Genomic DNA, 20509 nt, shown 5'->3' with positions numbered 1-20509 from the left:
GCAGTAGTTATTAGCAACTGGAAATATTTACTGACTGTATGCCATTTAAATAGCTACTTTAGCAGTAGCATGAGCGAAATACATCAAGGATTTTATTAACGTACATATAAGAAAGATAATACCAATAAAGCGTGATTAATTAAAAGTGAAATATACATGTAACCTATCACACAGACTACATGATAAAATAAACTATATTATTTGGTAGAGTGTAAATAGCTTCATCGCGGGCAAAACTATTTATTTATTTAGTTATTACGTAGAAAACCTTTATAATTACAGTGATAAATCAACATGTAATTATGAAACTTCCTGGCAGATTAAAACTGTGTGCCCGACCGAGACTCGAACTCGGAACCTTTGCCTTTCGCGGGCAAGTGCTCTACCAGGTACTGGCAGAAGTAAAGCTGTGAGTACCGGGCGTGAGTCGTGCTTCGGTAGCTCAGTTGGTAGAGCACTTGCCCGCGAAAGGCAAAGGTTCCGATTTCGAGTCTCGGTCGGGCACACAGTTTTAATCTGCCAGGAAGTTTCATATCAGCGCACACTCCGCTGCAGAGTGAAAATATCATTCTGGAAACATGTAATTATTGCTACCATAAGTGTAAGCAATGAAAATGATTAGGTCTTCGACAAATTTTCTATTTTAGTCAGACTGAGAGAAGCTAATTTGTACTCGTTTGTTTTCAAGGAAATTTGTTGCTCCTTTTCTTTTTTTAACAAGGAGAGGTACGAACCTTGTGCTTATTAATTCGTCCCGTCTGATGGAATCAATGCAATTTTATCGTCTTTCTCGCGCACCCACATGGATCTTCGACTGATCGATATTTCTCTACCAACCATATTTATTTTTCTTCGGCGTTTGTGCTGTGGATCTTCTGGACCCCTGGACCCCATAAACACATATGACATTTTCATTCTTCCGTCTGCTCACACACCTCACTTCAACACAACCAAGTAGCTTTCGTACTCAATACGACCGCTGTCTGTGCTGCTAACACCGGGACGGAGAGGACACGAACTTCCTTTGATGGTTCGTTAAAACACCGAGCACCGGCGGAATATGAGCGACCACTAGTGATTTTGAACCGAACATGACCGGATGCCGTTTGCTAGCGCTCTCCAACTGTTTCCTCTAGGAGAGAATTCTTGCTGGCTCATGTTCGTTCGCTTGTCTCGTTCCGGTAAAACCCATACTATATAAACACTTAAGTATATTCACGACCAGCCGAAAAACGCTCCCATCGGAGCACAAAAACTGCAAATATGTTCCTGTTCCTTTAAAAGTCTCTTACTGAAATGTGGGGTATCAGCTGCCTCATTTTACCTTCTTCAGCACCTTTAAATGTTTTCCTAAATATTTTTCTTAACATGAAGCTCATCTCGAACTCCCACACGCTCCCCTAACTGTAACTCAGTCACACCCACTGGTTTATCGTTGTAAGTTCCTCATAATCACCCACTCTCAATTACCCTTTCTTACTCAGTCAACCCAACATATTACCTATTGGTGTCTCTCTCTCAGTGTCTGCTGCGTCGTGGACACAGTCAGCTTCGTTCTGTCCTAATAGTAAAGTCTCCCCTCTCTGTCACTGTCACTGTGTAACTGCTGCTATCTCAATCCTTCCTTTCTACTACTGCCGTCTTTCTCACGGTTACTGTCTCTCTCTTCCCTGGTGTCAGTGCCATATACTCTCTCTTATTATCACTGGCTGTTACCCACTTCCACTTTCTCTTTCCCTTATTCCTCCCCCCCCCCCCCCCCCCACCACTGGCACTGACTCTTTCATTGTTTTCCTAGCACTGTTATGCCACTGTCAACTGTGTTGCAGAGCCAATGTGACCCTCTCTTTCTCTCATAAGCCGCGCGGGATTAGCCGAGCGGTCTATGGCGCTGCAGTCACAGACTGTGCGGCTGGTCCCGGCGGAGGTTCGAGTCCTTCCTCGGGCATGGGTGTGTCTGTTTGTCCTTAGGATAATTTAACTTAGGTAGTGTGTAAGCTTAGGGAATGATGACCTTAGCAGTTAAGTCCCATAAGCTTTCACACACATGTGAACATTTTTCTTCGCTCTTCCTATAACAAAACCACTCTCCACTATTTTCCAGTATACAGGGTGTCCCATTTATCTTGTCCACCCTAAATAACTGTTTGTCCAGATGAAAATTACAAAATGTTTCAAGCAAATGTTCTTTAGCCGTCAGGGGGACATCAATCAGTGTGATTGACTTCGTTGTAGCTTTGTTTTTTACAAAGATATGAACAGCGATATGACTTTTTTAAATAGCACCCTGTATTTTTTTTTATTCGCTAACTCATTTCCTCTGCTAAAGACTTACTCAAAAATATATCACAATGTACCAATCACTGGGCTGCAAGCAAGGGGAAACTACAGCCGTAATTTTTCCCGAGGACATGCAGCTTTACTGTATGATTAAATGATGATGGCGTCCTCTTGGGTAAAATATTCCGGAGGTAAAATAGTCCCCCATTCGGATCTCCGGGCGGGGACTACTCAAGAGGACGTCGTTATCAGGGAAAGAAAACTGGCATTCTACGGATCGGAGCGTGGAATGTCAGATCCCTTAATCGGGCAGGTAGGTTAGAAAATTTAAAAAGGGAAATGGATAGGTTAAAGTTAGATATAGTGGGAATTAGTGAAGTTCGGTGGCAGGAGGAACAAGACTTCTGGTCAGGTGACTACAGGGTTATCAACACAAAGTCAAATAGGGGTAATGCAGGAGTAGGTTTAATAATGAATAAAAAAATAGGAGTGCGGGTTAGCTACTACAAACAGCATAGTGAACGCATTATTGTGGCCAAGATAGACACAAAGCCCATTCCTACTACAGTAGCACAAGTTTATATGCCAACTAGCTCTGCAGATGATGAAGAAATTGATGAAATGTATGACGAGATAAAAGAAATTATTCAAGTTGTGAATGGAGACGAAAATTTAATAGTCATGGGTGACTGGAATTCGTCAGTAGGAAAAGGGAGAGAAGTAAACATAGTAGGTGAATATGGATTGGGGGGAAGAAATGAAAGAGGAAGCCGCCTTGTAGAATTTTGCACAGAGCATAACTTAATCATAGCTAACACTTGGTTCAAGAATCATAAAAGAAGGTTGTATACCTGGAAGAATCCTGGAGATACTAAAAGGTATCAGATAGATTATATAATGGTAAGACAGAGATTTAGGAACCAGGTTTTAAATTGTAAGACATTTCCAGGGCCAGATGTGGATTCTGACCACAATCTATTGGTTGTGAACTGCAGATTGAAACTGAAGAAACTGCAAAAAGGTGGGAATTTAAGGAGATGGGACCTGGATATACTGAAAGAACCAGAGGTCGTAGAGAGTTTCAGGGAGAGCATACGGGAACAATTGACAGGAATGGGGGCAAGAAATACAGTAGAAAATGAATGGGTAGCTCTGAGGGATGAAGTAGTGAAGGCAGCGGACGATCAAATAGGTAAAAAGACGAGGGCTAATAGAAATCCTTGGGTAACAGAAGAAATATTGAATTTAATTGATGAAAGGAGAAAATATAAAAATACAGTAAATGAAGCAGGCAAAAAGTAATACAAACGTCTCAAAAATGAGATCGACAGGAAGTGCAAAATGGCTAAGCAGACATGGCTAGGGGACAAATGTAAGGATGTAGAGGCTTGTCTCACTAGGGGTAAGATAGATACTGCCTACAGGAAAATTAAAGAGACCTTTGGAGAGAAGAGAACCACTTGTATGAATATCAAGAGCTCAGATGGCAACCCAGTTCTAAGCAAAGAAGGGAAGGCAGAAAGGTGGAAGGAGTATATAGAGGGTTTATACAAGGGCGATGTACTTGAGGACAATATTATGGAAATGGAAGAGGATGTAGATGAAGATGAAATGGGAGATAAGATACTGCGTGAAGAGTTTGTCAGAGCACTGAAAGACCTGAGTCGAAACAAGGCCCCGGGAGTAGACAACATTCCATTAGAACTACTGATGGCCTTGGGAGAGCCAGTCCTGACAAAACTCTACCATCTGGTGAGCAAGATGTATGAGACAGGCGAAATACCAACAGACTTCAAGAAGAATATAATAATTCCAATCCCAAAGAAAGCAGGTGTTGACAGATGTGAAAATTACCGAACAATCAGTTTAATAAGTCACAGCTGCAAAATACTAACGCGAATTCTTTACAGACGAATGGAAAAACTGGTAGAAGCCGACCTCGGGGAAGATCAGTTTGGATTCCGTAGAAATGTTGGAACACGTGAGGCAATACTAACCTTACGACATCTTAGAAGAAAGATTAAGAAAAGGCAAACCTACGTTTCTAGCATTTGTAGACTTAGAGAAAGCTTTTGACAACGTTAACTGGAATACTCTCTTTCAAATTCTGAAGGTGGCAGTGGTAAAATACAAGGAGCGAAAGGCTATTTACTATTTGTACAGAAACCAGATGGCAGTTATAAGAGTCGAGGGGCATGAAAGGGAAGCAGTGGTTGGGAAAGGAGTGAGACAGGGTTGTAGCCTCTCCCCGATGTTATTCAATCTGTATATTGAGCAAGCAGTAAAGGAAACAAAAGAAAAATTCGGAGTAGGTATTAAAATTCATGGAGAAGAAGTACAAACTTTGAGGTTCGCCGATGACATTGTAATTCTGTCAGAGACAGCAAAGGACTTGGAAGAGCAGTTGAACGGAATGGACAGTATCTTTAAAGGAGGATATAAGATGAACATCAACAAAAGCAAAACGAGGATAATGGAATGTAGTCGAATTAAGTCGGGTGATGCTGAGGGGATTAGATTAGGAAATGAGACAAAGTAGTAAAAGAGTTTTGCTATTTAGGGAGTAAAATAACATGATGGTCGAAGTAGAGAGGATATAAAATGTAGACTGTCAATGGCAAGGAAATCGTTTTTGAAGAAGAGAAATTTGTTAACATCGAGTATAGATTTAAGTGTCAGGAAGTCGTTTCTGAAAGTATTTGTACGGAGTGTTGCCATGTATGGAAGTGAAACATGGACGGTAAATAGTTTGGACAAGAAGAGAATAGAAGCTTTCGAAATGTGGTGCTACAGAAGAATGCTGAAGATAAGGTGGGTAGATCACGTAACTAATGAGGAGGTATTGAATAGGATTGGGGAGAAGAGAAATTTGTGGCACAACTTGACTAGAAGAAGGGATCGGTTGGTAGGACATGTTTTGAGGCATCAAGGGATCACAAATTTAGCATTGGAGGGCAGCGTGGAGGGTAAAAATCGTAGAGGGCGACCAAGAGATCAATACACTAAGCAGATTCAGAATGATGTAGGTTGCAGTAGGTACTGGGAGATGAAGAAACGTGCACAGGATAGAGTAGCATGGAGAGCTGCATCAAACCAGTCTCAGGACTGAAGACCACAACAACAACAAGCATTCACTGAAACGGAACGTTATTAATTACATAACACAACATTGGCTTCGAGCTCGCGATCACAAACTCGTCCACTTGCTGGAGTTGTCAGAAAACAAATGAAAACCAAATAAAACCATAACACAAAATTCACTTTGACTCTCCTGTACCATTGCCCAGGAGTAGAACATTCAAAGGTGCTCAAAGTGGTGACCCTGGACACCGATACACTGGAATGAAAGAATTATTTATTGCCTCCAGTGTTGCCTGCTAAAGAGGAGTACAAGTAAGCACCACACGTTCCTGCATTCCTCTGGATTTGTTGGAATATCACGATAGACAACGTCTTTAATGCATCCCCAAAGAAAACAGTCCAGAGGATTTAAATCAGGGGACCTAGCAGGCCAAGCAACTGTTCCTGCTCGACAAATCCAACTGGCAGGATACCTTCGGTTCAGAACACAACGTGCACGCAAGGCATTATGTGTTGGACATCCATAGCGTTGATACCACATAAGCATTCTGGTTGTTAGCAGCACTTCATCCAGAAGAGAAGAATTCGTTTGAGGAAGTTGGCGTAAGCTGTGCTGTTTAGACTACCATTGATGAAATAAGGACCAATAATTGTAGTACCAAGCATCCCACACCAGACGTTAACTTTCTATTGAGGCTGATGTTACACCTGTCTAAGCCATTGTGGGTTGTCGCTGGACCAATAATGCATGTTTCTTGTATTTATCTGTCCTTTGTTTGAGAAGGAACATCCATCTGTAAATAGAACATTAGAGAAGAAGCTCGTGTTGGCGACGATTTGCTGCTGTGCCCACTGACTACACGATTCTGGAAATCATTCCCATGCAATTCTTGATGTAGGTGTACATGGTAAGGATGGAACCGGTGACGTGTAAGAATAGGATGTACTCTGGATTTAGGAATGCCAGTCTCGTGTTCCAGCTGTCGTGTACTCACAATGGAAGCGAGAACAGTAACTACGGCAGCTTCGTCTCTGCGAGTGCTACGACGATTGTGTTGTCGTGGGTTGAAACTTCCCGTTTCCTGAAGCGTCGCAAAAAGACGAGAAAACATCCGTCGGGAAGGTGGGTTCTTGTCAGGATATCGCTCTCTGATCACTTTCGCTGCCTGCGTAGCATTTCGCCTACCTTCAACAACAACAACAACAACAAAAACAATAAAAGAAACGTTATGTCGATGCAATTTGTAGAAAGGACAGCCTTCACTGTATGCCTACTCTACACAACAGTATTTGAAAGGACTAAACTGCTGTACTAAATGTACCTGCACACATGAAAACAGTATTGCAATTACTGTTCTGCTAACTTACATTCCCCATAGATGAGTAGCATTTCTACCTTTTCTTCGTTGGTGTATATTCTACTCACACAATTCTTCAACTGACGATAGTTGACGGAATGACGGGTGTGCATTCTACTTACGCATACATTTGTCCTCTGTTAACGTCAGCACGTGGATGTGTTCCATTACTACAAGTACCTGCACTAAGCGCTGGGAGCGTCAACGTCAATGTTGTGTTATGTAATTAATAATGTTGTATTTCAGTGAATGGTACACTGTGATACATTTTTGAACAGATCATTAGGAGAGGAAATGAATTACCGAATAAAAAATACAGAGTGCCATTTAAAAAAGTCATACCGCTATTCACATATTCGTAAAAAACAAAGCTACAACGAAGGCAATCATGCTGATTGATGTCCCCCTGACGGCTAAAGAACCTTTGCTTGAAACATTTTATAATTTGCGTCTGGACAAACAGTTATTTACGGTCACATGGTTCAAATGGCTCTGAGCACTATGGGACTTAACATCTGTGGTCATTAGTCTCCTAGAACTTAGAACTACTTAAACCTAACTAACCTAAGGACATCACAGACATCCATGCCCAAGGCAGGATTCGAACCTGCGACCGTAGCAGTCGCGCGGTTCCGGACTGAGCGCCTAGAACCGCGAGACCATCGCGGCCGGCCAGTTATTTAGGGTCTTCAAGATAAATGGGACACCATATAGAGGGTGAGTCACCTAACATTAGCGCTGGTTACATTTCGTAAACCACATCAAATACTGACGAATCGATTCCACATACCGAACGTGAGAAGAGGGGCTAGTGTAATTGGTTAATACAAACCATAAAAAAATGAACGGAAGTATGTTTTTTAACACAAACCTACGTTTTTTTAAATGGAACCCCGTTAGTTTTGTTAGCACATCTGAACATATAAACAAATACGTAATCAGTGCCGTTTGTTGCATTGTAAAATGTTAATTACATCCGGTGACATTGTAACCTAAAGTTGACGCTTGAGTACCACTCCTCCGCTGTTCGATCTTGTGCATCGGAGAGCACCGAATTACCTAGGGATCCAAACGGAACGGTGATGGACCTTAGGTACAGTAGAGACTGGAACAACACATTACGTCCACATGCTAACACCTTTGTGTTGGTCTTTTTCACTGACGCACATGTACATTACCTTGAGGGGTGAGGTACACGTACACACGTGGTTTCCGTTTTCAATTACGGAGTGGAATAGAGTGTGTCCCGACATGTCAGGCCAATAGATGTTCAATGTGGTGACCATCATTTGCTGCACACAATTGCAATCTTTGGCGTAATGAATGTCGTACACGCCGCAGTACATCTGGTGTAATGTCGCCGCAGGCTGCCACAATACGTTGTTTCATATCCTCTGGGGCTGTAGGCACATCACGGTACACATTCTCCTTTAACGTACCCCACAGAAAGAAGTCCAGAGGTGTAAGATCAGGAGAACGGGCTGGTCAATTTATGCGTCCTCTACGTCCTATGAAACGTCCGTCGAACATCCTGTCAAGGGTCAGCCTAGTGTTAATTGCGGAATGTGCAGGTGCACCATCATGCTGATACCACATACGTCGACGCGTTTCCAGTGGGACATTTTCGAGCAACGTTGGCAGATCATTCTGTAGAAACGCGATGTATGTTGCAGCTGTTTGGGCCCCTGCAATGAAGTGAGGACCAATGAGGTGGTCGCCAATGATCCCGCACCATACATCTACAGTCCACGGTCGCTGTCGCTCTACCTGTCTGAGCCAGCGAGGATTGTCCACGGACCAGTAATGTATGTTCCGTAGATTCACTGCCCCGTGGCTTGTGAAACCCGCTTCATCGGTAAACAGGTAGAACTACAATGCATTCTCTGTTAATGACCATTGACAGAATTGCACTCGATGATTAAAGTCATCACCATGTAACTGCTGATGTAGCGACACATGAAATGGGTGAAAGCGGTGACGATGCAGTATGCACATGACACTACATTGACTCAGTCCACCGGCTCTCGCAATGTCCCGTGTACTCATGTGTGGGTTCATGGCAACAGCAGCTAACACACCAACTGCACCCGCTTCTCCTGTGATGGGCCTGTTACGGACCCGTTTGCCTGCTACGACCATACGTGTTGCATACAGTTGGCGGTAGATGTTTTGCAATGTGCGGCAGGTTAGATGCTCTCTGTCCGGGTACCGTTCTGCATACACCCTGCAGGCTTCAGCTGCATTTCGTCGAGTATCATCTCCGCCTTTTCAGAGTTCGAATACACCATGGTCACAGTTCCTGCCGGCCGAAGTGGCCGTGCGGTTAAAGGCGCTGCAATCTGGAACCGCAAGACCGCTACGGTCGCAGGTTCGAATCCTGCCTAGGGCATGGATGTTTGTGATGTCCTTAGGTTAGTTAGGTTTAATTAGTTCTAAGTTCTAGGGGACTAATGACCTCAGCAGTTGAGTCCCATAGTGCTCAGAGCCATTTGAACCATTTTTGAATCACAGTTCCTACAACATTACACTATCACAGACGTCTGGTAACACGGTGTACTACAGTTGGTCTGCGTGCGGAGACGAATGCAGAATAACAATAGCAGCAAGCGCTACATGCGGACACTGCGACAGCTAGACCAAACCACAACAGTGCGCTACAGCCACAGTCGTAAACACGGTCCTCATTGTAAACATGTACCTGCAGATGCTGCTCGCCGACCGTGGCCCGTGTTTGTTACAACACGCAACTGAACGTCGGAGGTTTCAAGCGTCAACTTTAGGCTGCAATATCTGCGGATGTATTTAACATTTTACAATGCAACAAACGGCTCTGATTACGTATTTGTTTATATGTTAAGACAAAGCTAACGTGGTTCCATTTAAAAAACGTGGGTTTGTGTTAAAAACATACTTCCGTGCATTTTTGTATAGTTTGTATTAAACAATTACACTAGCCCCTCTCCTCACATTCGGTCTGTGGAATCGGTTCGTCAGTATTTGATGTGGTTTACGAAATATATCCAGCGGTAACGTTAGGTGACTCACCCCGTATATCCTATTTTCCCTCTCTTTGTCACTGACACTGTCTCCTTCGGTATGAAAAAGCTCTGATATACAAAATTTTTGCGAAAATTTTAAAGATGCTGAGAAAGATAGAATGCGGCAGCTGGAACCGCTCTTTTCAGCGAGATTCACGAACATATTCGCATTTTTTACAATAATTCAAAACTAATTTCGGATCTCTGACCGGATCTTTGCATGTCCGTTAGTACCACAACGTGGGATTCCCTGATGACAACAGAGACACTTTACGCCATAATTCTCATGCTACGTGAATTTGTAAACTACGTTTTCGCCTCACACCGCATTTTACATACGTATTTTTTGTGTGAATTTAAGGTAAATTTGAACCTCTTTATCTCAGAAACGTATTAATACACGAAGAATATTTTCAACGTTATTCGAAATCGGGATCTTAGGAATACATCGTAAAAATTACAATCGTTTGCTGTGTACAGCTGCCTCATACTCCGGGGTTGGGATTTAAAAACAAGTTTTGAGGATGTTTCTCGATAATGGATAAAGACTTTTTTGTTTTATTATTTCGCTTCATACCGGGTTTTACCTGTGGAAGTAAGTTAACATTTGAACCTCCGTACTTTGGAAACGGAGAAAGACATTAAGAAAATTTTCAAGACTGCTTGAGATTGGGATGTTAGGAGGATATCTTAAAAATTTCAGCCATTTTTTGTGCATAGCCATCTTGGAATCATCGTCTGGAGTTTGGTCCGATGGTGAGAGAGAAAATATAGTAAAAAACTGTTTTGCGGAGTTTTACGCGGTACCGCCCTTGAACTAATGGTGCCTACATAAGTCTCATAGAGCCCACTGTAGACCAGATTCAACGCGAAAAGAGGCAAACGATTTCCTCCACTTGCCAAAGCAGGAGGAAGTGCGCAATATTCCAATTTGACCCTGTACTGTAGGGAAATGATACTAAGATGCAAATAGTCTGTAGTTCAAGGGCTATTGAAAACACTTGACCCTGTCACCAACAGAACCCGAGGTATAAGCTCCGGGAACTCCCGTTTTCATAAGCGGCGTTTTGAAACATAGTAGATCCGCATGCTGTCGCATGCATCCCAGTAAGTAACTTCAGCACATGGCCTTCCTTACTCTTTACTACTGCGCAGGCGCGGCGGAGTCCCGCATCCTGGGCCCCACGGAGCAGGTGGTACGCGAGGGCAGCACCGTCACCTTCACCTGCGAGGCGGCCGCCCTCTCCACGTCTTCACCGGGCGCAGCGCCGCTCCACTGGCTGCACGACGGTCGGCTCATCAGTCTCCAGGTGAGGACTCACTGTACACACTTGCTATCACCACCGCCGGCAACAGCATCATCAGGCGTTTCACTTGAGGAATATGGATCTACACTACTGGCTATTAAAATTGCTACACCACGAAGGTGACGTACTACAAACGCGAAATTGAACCGACAGGAAGAAGATGCTGTGATATGCAAATGAATAACTTTTCAGAGCATTCACACAAGGTTGGAGCCGGTGGTGACACTTACAACGTGCTGACATGAGGAAAGTTTCCAACCGATTTTTCATAAACAAACAGCAGTTGACCGGCATTTGCCTGGTGAAACGTTGTTGTGATGCCTCGTGTAAGGAGGAGATATGCGTACCGTCACGTTTCCGACTTGTAGCCTATCGCGAATGCGGTTTATCGTATCGCGACATTGCTGCTCGCGTTGGTGCAGATCGAAAGACTGTTAGCAGAATATGGAATCGGTGGGTTCAGGAAGGTAATACGGAACGCCGTGCTGGATCCCAACGGCCTCGTATCACTAGCAGTCGGGATGACAGGCATCTTATCCGCATGGCTGTAACGCATTGTGCAGCCACGTCTCGATCCCTGAGTCAACAGATGGGGACGTTTGCAAGACAACAACCATCTGCACGAACAGTTCGACGACGTTTGCAGCAGCATGGACTATCAGCTCGGAGACTATGGCTGCGGTTACCCTTGACGCTGCATCACAGCAGGAGCGCCTGCGATGGTGTACTCACGACGAACCTGGGTGCACGAATGGCAAAACGTTATTTTTTCGGATGAATCCAGGTTCTGTTTACAGCATCATGATGGTCGCATCCGTGTTTGGCACATTGGAAGCGTGTATTCGTCATCGCCATAGTGGCGTATCACCTGGCGTGATTGTATGGGGTGCCATTGGTTACACGTCTCGGTCACCTCTTGTTCGCGTTGACGGCACTTTGAACAGTGGACGTTACATTTCAGATGTGTTACGACCAGTGGCTCTACCCTTCATTCGAACCCTGCATTTCAGCAGGAAAATGCACGACCGCATGTTGCATGTCTTGTACGGGCCTTTCTGGATACACAAAATGTTCGACTGCCGCCCTGGCCAGCACATTCTCCAGATCTCTCACCAATGGAAAACGTCTGGTCAATGGTGGCCGCGCAACTGGCTCATCACAATACGCCAGTCACTACTCTTGATCAACTGTGGTATCGTGTTGAAGCTCCATGGTCAGCTGTACCTGTACCTGTACACGCCATCCAAGTTCTGTTTGACTCAATGCCCAGGCGTATCAAGGCCGTTATTACGGCCAGAGGTTGTTGTTCTGGGTACTGATTTCTCAGGATCTATGCACCGAAACTCCTTGAAAATGTAACCGCATGTCAGTTCTAGTATATTTGTCCAATGAATACCGATTTTTCATCTGCATTTCTTCTTGGTGCAGCAATGTTAATGGCCAGTAGTGTGTGTAGCCGCTGTACGTATTACACAGAAATGACGGAAAGCATGGGATAGCGGTATGCCCATATACAAATGGTGGTGGTATCGCGTACATGGCAGAGATGTTATTTGTACTATAGTGATTCACGTGAAATGGTTGATTATGGCCGCTCTACGTCAAGTAACAGACATTGAAAGCGGAATGGCAGTTGGAGCGAAACGAATGGGACATTCCATTCTAGACTTACTTGGTTGAATTCAATATTCCGAGATTCACCGTGTCAAGGGTGTGTCGAGAATACCAAATTCCGGGCATTACATCTCGCGACGGAGAATGCAGTGGCAGATCGGTTAAGTTAACGACCGAGAGCAGCATCGTTTGCGTAGAGTTGTTAATCCTAACGCAAAAACACACAGCATGAAATAACCGGAGGAATCAATATGGGACGTTGGACAGTGCGGCAAAATTTTGCCTTAATGGTCAATGACACCAGACGACCGGCGCGAGTGACTTTGCTGACAGCATATCATCGTCTGCGACACCTCTCCTGGGGTAATGACCATATCTGTTCGACCATGGAATGGTCAGGTGAGTCCCGACTTCAGTTGGTAAGAGCTGATGATAGGGTTCTTGTGTGGCACAGACTCCCACGAAACCATGGACCTATGTTGTCAATAATGCACTGTGCAAGCTGGTTGTCGCTCCATATGGGCTGAGACCTTGCCCAACTGAACCGATCATTGACTGGAAATGATTGTGTTTGCCGGGGCGTGGAGTCCATATTCAGCCATCCATGGACCTCATCTACCCAAACGACGATGTAATTTCTATGGATGACAATGCACCATGTCACCGGGCCACAACTGTTCGCGATTAGTTTGTGGACCATTGTGGACATTTCCAGCAAGTAATTAGGCCAAGAGAGTTCATTTCGTGCGCAAAATCCTGCGCCGTCACAATTATGGACAGCTAAAGAGGCAGCATACTCAATATTTCTGCAGGGGACTTGTTGAGTCCATATCACGTCGAGGTGCTGGCCTACTCTGGACAAACCGCAGAGCGACATGATGTTAGGAGGTATCCTATGATTTTTGCCACTTCAGTGTATAATGTCATCCACCCACTTCGCACTGTGTAGTCGCCTTATCTCGAGGTGTCCAGCACAGAAATTCACTGGTCCAGCTTCGATTCATTCAGCTGCCGCATGTCTCATCCACTTCCAGTTTATTTGAGTTGTTGTGACAACCAATAACCCCTCCCACCTTTCCCCTTTGCATAATGGTTCTTCCATGTATAAAACAGCCTAAAGCGTCCGATTACTTCACAAATGAATAAATAGTTAAATATTTGATTTTAAGAAAGTCAGACATGATTAATTAAAACTCAAAAGCCTAATTATGTACATTTTATTAGTTTCAGATTATTGACCCATAAAGTAATGAAAAAAATCATAACCAAAACTGGTAAACCGAAAGAGTGATAACCCCTTTATAAGTTAACGTAAAACCGTTTCGGCGAAAAGTCCACAGCGTTAAACTATTTTAGGCTTTAGCATCGCTAATACAGCTTATGAAAGCAAACTCATTATGCTGCAGTTCGACAATAGAATTTCTTACAACTGTTACAATGTCAATTTTGTAATTTACATGATGGGTATGTTACAAAATGTAGATGCTCAGATACGCTCCATTCTTTATTTGGTATGATGCAGGTATTCGAATTCTTACTTTAGTGCGCTTTTAGGTTGTTCAATAATTTTTCTCTCAGTGGTTAGATATTAGTCGATGATTCAATACTCAGATGTGTGCATATCAGGCATTTAAGAGAACTTTTAATTTATTTGAGCGATTCCCTTGCGTAATGAACCGTTGGACATGCTTAGCTAACACTAATTGCAATAAAACGTTTCACAGTTTATGGGAATAATCAACGCAAGCTAACGCGCTTCACATGGGTTTGTAATTTATAGTCTATTTTTATATTGCCGAATTAGAAATTCAGAGTCTTCGTACCTCTGTACGATCGCTGGGTAAACTGTACCACAGCACAGATTTTACTGAATGAAGACAATTATGTTAGATGGACTTTCGGTTATTTAAATTATGGGTACAGTACGAACGGTAGGGCAACTTGTATCGGAATTTTAGTTGGATTCATTCAGAATCATTCGAGTATATTTGATTCTGGTACAGTAAAAGTAAGATATGCTTCCTGACTATGATTCAAGCAAACTATCGGAGAGCTATCGTCGGACACTTGAGGAACTAAAAGCCAGATAGCTTCTTTTGCAGGCCACAAATCAAATCATTATCCTCTATAGCTTGTAAAGTAGATCTTCTCTTCATATTTAATAGAAAACGATTCAGATAAAATTGAAATGGAAGTACAACCACAGTACGTCCCTCTCATATCTGTTTCATGGCAGTGTGTTCTACCTTGCGAACCTTTGTTTTATATATAGCGATTCAGCTATTTGCCAAGTATGCTGACAGATTATACTTTATTCGTACCCCCACGCAGCCAAAGCAGATAACTTATAATGTGACAGTGCAAAAGTATGACTGTAAAATAAACATTTCTTTATTGGGAGTAATTGCAGAACCTCCTTGTTGGACGCCTCGAGTAATTTTGAGTTCTCATTATTCTGGTGAAGCTAAACACTTCGTTTGTCACGGTATTCTCACAGATGCAAACATATTCATTTTGTTGGAAAACTAGGGAGCAGCACGATTCTCGCAGCCTCTTCTCGTCTACTTTCCTGTGTCAGGGAGTACGTTACTCAATATTGTCTCTGTTGTGAATGGTTTAATATTACAGGTATGAAAGCCGAACTGCATCAACGAAAAATTGAGTGAGCAGTTACAGTGAGGTGACTAAAGTCATGGGATACTTCCTAATGCCGTGCCGGACCTCCTTTTGCCCAGCGTAGAACAGCAACTGGACAAGGCATGTTCTCAACGAGTGTTTGCAAGTCCCCTGCAGAAACATTGGCCCATGCTGCCTCTACAGACGTCCATAATTGCGAAAGGGTTGCCGGTGTAAGATACCATGCACGAAATACCTCTCGATTATGTCCCATAAATGTTCGACGGGATTCATATCGGGTGATCGGGGTAGGCAAATCATTTGCTCGAGTTATCTAAAATGTTCATCTCAAGCCAATCGTGAACTGTTGTCCCTCGATGACATAGTGCATTCTATTCCATAAAAACCCTATCGTTGTTTGAAAAGATGAAGTCCATGAACGGCTGCAAATGGTCTTCAGGTATCCGTACATAACCATTTTACAGTCAATCGTCGGTTCCGTTGGATATGAGGACCCACTTCACACCATAAGTCACCACCAGCCCGCACAATGCCTTTTTGACAACTTTGGTCCGTGGCTTCGAGGGTTCTACGTCACACTTGAACCCTACGATCAACTGTTACAAACTAAAATGGGTACTCGTCTGACCACGCCACGGTTTTCTAGTCGTCAGGAGTCCAACCTACATGGTCACGAGTCCAGGAGAGGCGCTTCAGGCGATGTCGTGCTGCTAGCAAAGGCTTTAACGTCTGTCATCTGTTGTTAGAAAAATCTTTATCATCGGCCGTCTGCTACCATAGCTCGTTAACACCACATTTCGACGCACTGTCCTAACGGACACGTTCGTCGTACGTCCTACGTTGATTTCTGCTGTTGTTTCACGCAGTGTTCCTTGTCTGTTAGCACTGATAACTCTACGCAAACGCCGCTTGTCTCGGTCGTTAAGTGAACGGCATCGGCTACTGTGTTGTCCGAGGCGAGAGATAATGCCTGAAATTTGGTAATCTCGGCACACTCTTGACACTGCGGATCTAGGAGTAGTGAATTCCGTAACGTTTTATGCCTTTTGTACGTGATATTCCTATCATATGTATGTGTGCATATTGCTATCTCGTGACTTTCCTCACCTCAGTGAATGTCAGTTTTATTAATGCTGAGTAAATTACATTTTCTTGTAACTGCGAATTAGCATGATTGTTTAAAAAATAAATAAATTTTCGTTAAAATCTCCATGTATCTGGCAGGTGTTACACGTCTTGTTTAGATTTCCACATACTACTTTTTCATTAAATTTACAGCAAATATTCGCCATAAGAATTATATGTTATCATTCAATGACCCTCAAGAGAAATAAGTGGTAAATCTCTAACGCATGCCTGAATGTGAATACAGATGCTAGCTAAGCCTGTGGTTTGTGCTGTTGTATCTGACCACTAACTGCTCCTGTGTAATATCCACAGCACGTTCAAGTTTCATTTGTCGTCAGAACAGTGTTCTTTGTAACTGAGAGTGCATTATGTTGGAGCTAAGTGAATTCAAAGGTTGGCCTATTGCTGGCGCTCGTATGATTGATGTGTACGTAAGCAAGGTAGTCGAAGTGTTCGGTGTTTCAGAGGCACCGTGTCGAAATTAGTACTGCATGCAGCGAAAGTGGAGAAACGTCATGAGCTAAATCACAACATAGACGAAAGTATGTTTTGAGTGAACGTGATAGTCATTTAAGAGGGTTGTAACGAAATCTAAGAGGCCAACAGCTGCAACAGTCACTGAAGATGTGAATGTCGCACTTGCGAAGGTAGCTCCATTACCTGCGAATATCAGGATGAACAGTAATTCCAAAACCATGTATCAGTCATGCAAATGCCTGTAACAGAAAAACATAGTGCCGGAGACGTAAAACCTGACCTGTGGACCAACGAAAGTATGAAATTTGGTCGAATGAGTCTTTTTCACGGTGTTTCCAACTTCTGGCTAAGTTTAGGCCCCGGGAGTGAAATACAGGGTGATTCAAAAAGAATACCACAACTTTAGGAATTTAAAACTCTGCAACGACAAAAGGCAGAGCTAAGCACTATCTGTCGGCGAATTAAGGGAGCTATAAAGTTTCATTTAGTTGTACATTTGTTCGCTTGAGGCGCTGTTGACAAGGCGTCAGCGTCAGTTGATGCCAAGATGCCGACCGCTCAACAGAAAGCTTTTTGTGTTATTGAGTACGGCAGAAGTGAATCGACGACAGTTGCATTTCGAACGAAGTATGGTGTTAAACCTCCTGATAGGTGGTGTATTAAACATTCGTATAAACAGTTTACAGAGAACGGGTGTTTGTGCAAAGGGAAAAGTTCTGGACGGCCGAGAACGAGTGATGAAAATGTAGCACGCATCCAGCAAGCATTTGTTCGCAGCCCAGGAAAATCGACTCGCAGAGCTAGCAGAGAGCTGCAAATTCCACAATCAACTGTATGGAGAGTTGGCACTTATCTGTCCGTTAGTACCTGAACGTCAACTACCCGAGGCGATGGATCGGCCGCCAGGCAGCCCGTGACAGAGCACTTCATCACTGGCCTCCAAGAAGCCCTGATCTTACCCCCTGCGATTTTTTCTTATGGGGGTGTTTCGGCCACCTCTCCCAGCCACCATTGATGATTTGAAACGAGAAATAACAGCAGCTATCCAAACTGTTACGCCTGATATGCTACAGAGAGTGTGGAACGAGTTGGAGTATCGGGTTGATATTGCTCGTGTGTCTGGAGGGGGCCGTATTGAACATCTCTGAACTTGTTTTCGAGTGAAAAAAAAACCTTTTTAAATACTCTTTGTAATGATGTATAACAGAAGGTTATATTATGTTTCTTTCATGAAATACACATTTTTAAAGTTGTGGTATTCATTTTGAATCACCCTGTATGGCGGGGTTTTGATATTGGTTTGGGCAGCCATATCGTGTTATTCCGTGTGCTAAACGATTACTCTGCAGGATCACATTACTGTCAAGGATTATGTGACCATTTTGGCTGATTAGGACATCCCACGGTACAAGCTTTGTTCCTCAATGCTGATGCTGTGTTCCTAGACGACATCGTCCAGGCTTGGTTTCGTGAGGATTCCTTTTGCCCATCGCAGTTACCAGATCTCATAGTTACTGAGCGCGTGTGGTCGACTGCGGAGAGAACGGCGCTTGATCGCGATCCACCTCCATCATCGTTAAATGAACTTGCCATTCCTTTGCAGGAGGTTCGTTGAAAACCGTACAGGACGTGTAGGTGACTCTAGGCTGTTTTGAACGTCACTGGTTTCCCTGTACCGTATTACGCATGATAATGTGTTGTGCCTCTTGGTGTTTCCACATTTTTGTCAATTTCTTGCAAGTTCAGTGAAAGCCACATTCAGTGACAGTAGATATGGCGCGTACTTCAATGCGAGATGCTTTTAATAATTTCCACAATGAAATCTGGCAGAAACGCAAAAAAGATTCTGGTCATACATAAAGAACACCAGTGGCAAGACGCAATCAATACCTTCACTGCCCGATAAAAACGGTGAAGTCACTGATGATAGTGCCACTAAAGCAGCACCGAGCGAGGTGGCGCAGTGGTTAGCACACTGGACTCGCATTCGGGAGGAAGACGGTTCAATCCCGTCTCCGGCCATCCTGATTTAGGTTTTCCGTGATCTCCCTAAATCGTTTCAGGCAAATGCCGGGATGGTTCCTTTGAAAGGGCACGGCCGATTTCCTTCCCAATCCTTCCCTAACCCGAGCTTGCGCTCCGTCTCTAATGACCTCGTTGTCGACGGGACGTTAAACACTAACCACCACCACCACCACCACCACTAAAGCAGCGTTATTAAACACGGTTTTCCGAAACTCATTCACCAAAGAAGACGAAGTAAATATTCCTGAACTCCAATCAAGAACAATTGCTAAGATGAGAAACATAGAAGTAGATATCCTCGGAGTAACGAAGCAACTCAAATCACTTAATAAAGGCAAGGCTTCCGGTCCAGATTGTATGCCAGTCAGGTTCCTCTCAGAGTATGCTGATAAAATAGCTCCATATTTAGCAATTATATACAACCACTCGCTCACAGAAAGATCCGTACCTAAAGACTGGAAAACTGGTCAAATCACACCAATACCCAAAACGGGAAGTAGGAGTAATCCGCTGAATTACAGGCCTATATCACTAAAGTCGATTTGCAGTAGTGTTTTGGAACATATACTGTATTCGAACATTATGAAATACCTCGAAGAAAACGATTTATTGACACATAGTCAGCACAGATTCAGAAAAAAATCGATGTTGCGAAACACAACTAGCTCTTTATACTCTTGAAGTAATGAGTGGTATTGACCGGGGCTGTCAAATGTCTTCCATATTTTTAGATTTCCAGAAGACTTTCGACACCGTTCCTCACAAGCGTCTTCTAACTAAACTGCGTGCCTACGGAGTATCGCCTCAGTTGTAGGACAGGATTCGTGATTTCCTGTCAGAAAGGTCGCAGTTCGTAGTAATAGACGGAAAGCCATCGAGTAAAACAGAAGTAATATCCGGCGTTCTCCAAGGAAGTGTTATAGGCCCTCTATTGTTCCTGATTATATTAACGATATAGGAGACAATCTGGGTAGCCGTCTTGGATATTTTGCAGATGATACTATCATTTACCGTCTTGAAAAGTCATCAGATGATGAAAACGACTTGCAAAATGATTTAGATAAGATATCTGTATGGCGCGAAAAGTGGCAATTGACCTTGAATAAGGAAAAGTGTGAAGTTATTCACATGAGTACTAAAAGAAATCAGCTAAATTTCGATTACGCAATAATTCACACAAATCTCAAGGCTGTAAATTCAATTAAATAAATAGGGATTACAATTACAAACAACCTAAATTGGGACGATCACATAGATAATATTGTGGGTAGAGCAAACCAAAGACTGTGATTCATTGGTAGAACACTTAGAAGGTGCAACAGGTCTACTAAAGAGACTGCTTACACCAAGCTTGTCCACCCTATTCTGGAGTATTGCTGTGCGGTGTGGGATCCGCATCAAGTGGGACTGACCGATGACATCAAAAAAGTACAAAGAAGGGTAGCTCGTTTTGTATTAGTGCCACAGACACGATACGTGAATTGGAGTGGCAATCATTAAAACAAAGGCGTTTTTCGTTGCGACGGTAACTTATCATGAAGTTTCAATCACCAGTTTTCTTCTC

The 20509-nt window shown here is 43.4% G+C and overlaps 1 protein-coding gene across 1 annotated transcript in view; it reads left to right on the top strand.

The window, feature by feature from the left end:
• LOC126199465 (uncharacterized) overlaps positions 1–20509 on the top strand; it is a 197977-nt gene that overhangs the window by 56372 nt on the left and 121096 nt on the right. The window contains exon 3 of the mRNA XM_049936386.1: positions 10913–11067. Within this exon, the coding sequence (XP_049792343.1) occupies positions 10913–11067 (155 nt within the window). The remainder of the gene's footprint in view (positions 1–10912; positions 11068–20509) is intronic.

The sequence above is a fragment of the Schistocerca nitens genome, chromosome 8 (assembly GCF_023898315.1).
Source record: "Schistocerca nitens isolate TAMUIC-IGC-003100 chromosome 8, iqSchNite1.1, whole genome shotgun sequence".
Lineage (NCBI taxonomy): Eukaryota > Metazoa > Arthropoda > Insecta > Orthoptera > Acrididae > Schistocerca > Schistocerca nitens.
Note: the sequence above shows the minus strand (reverse complement) of the source record. Positions and strands in the feature narration are given on the sequence as shown.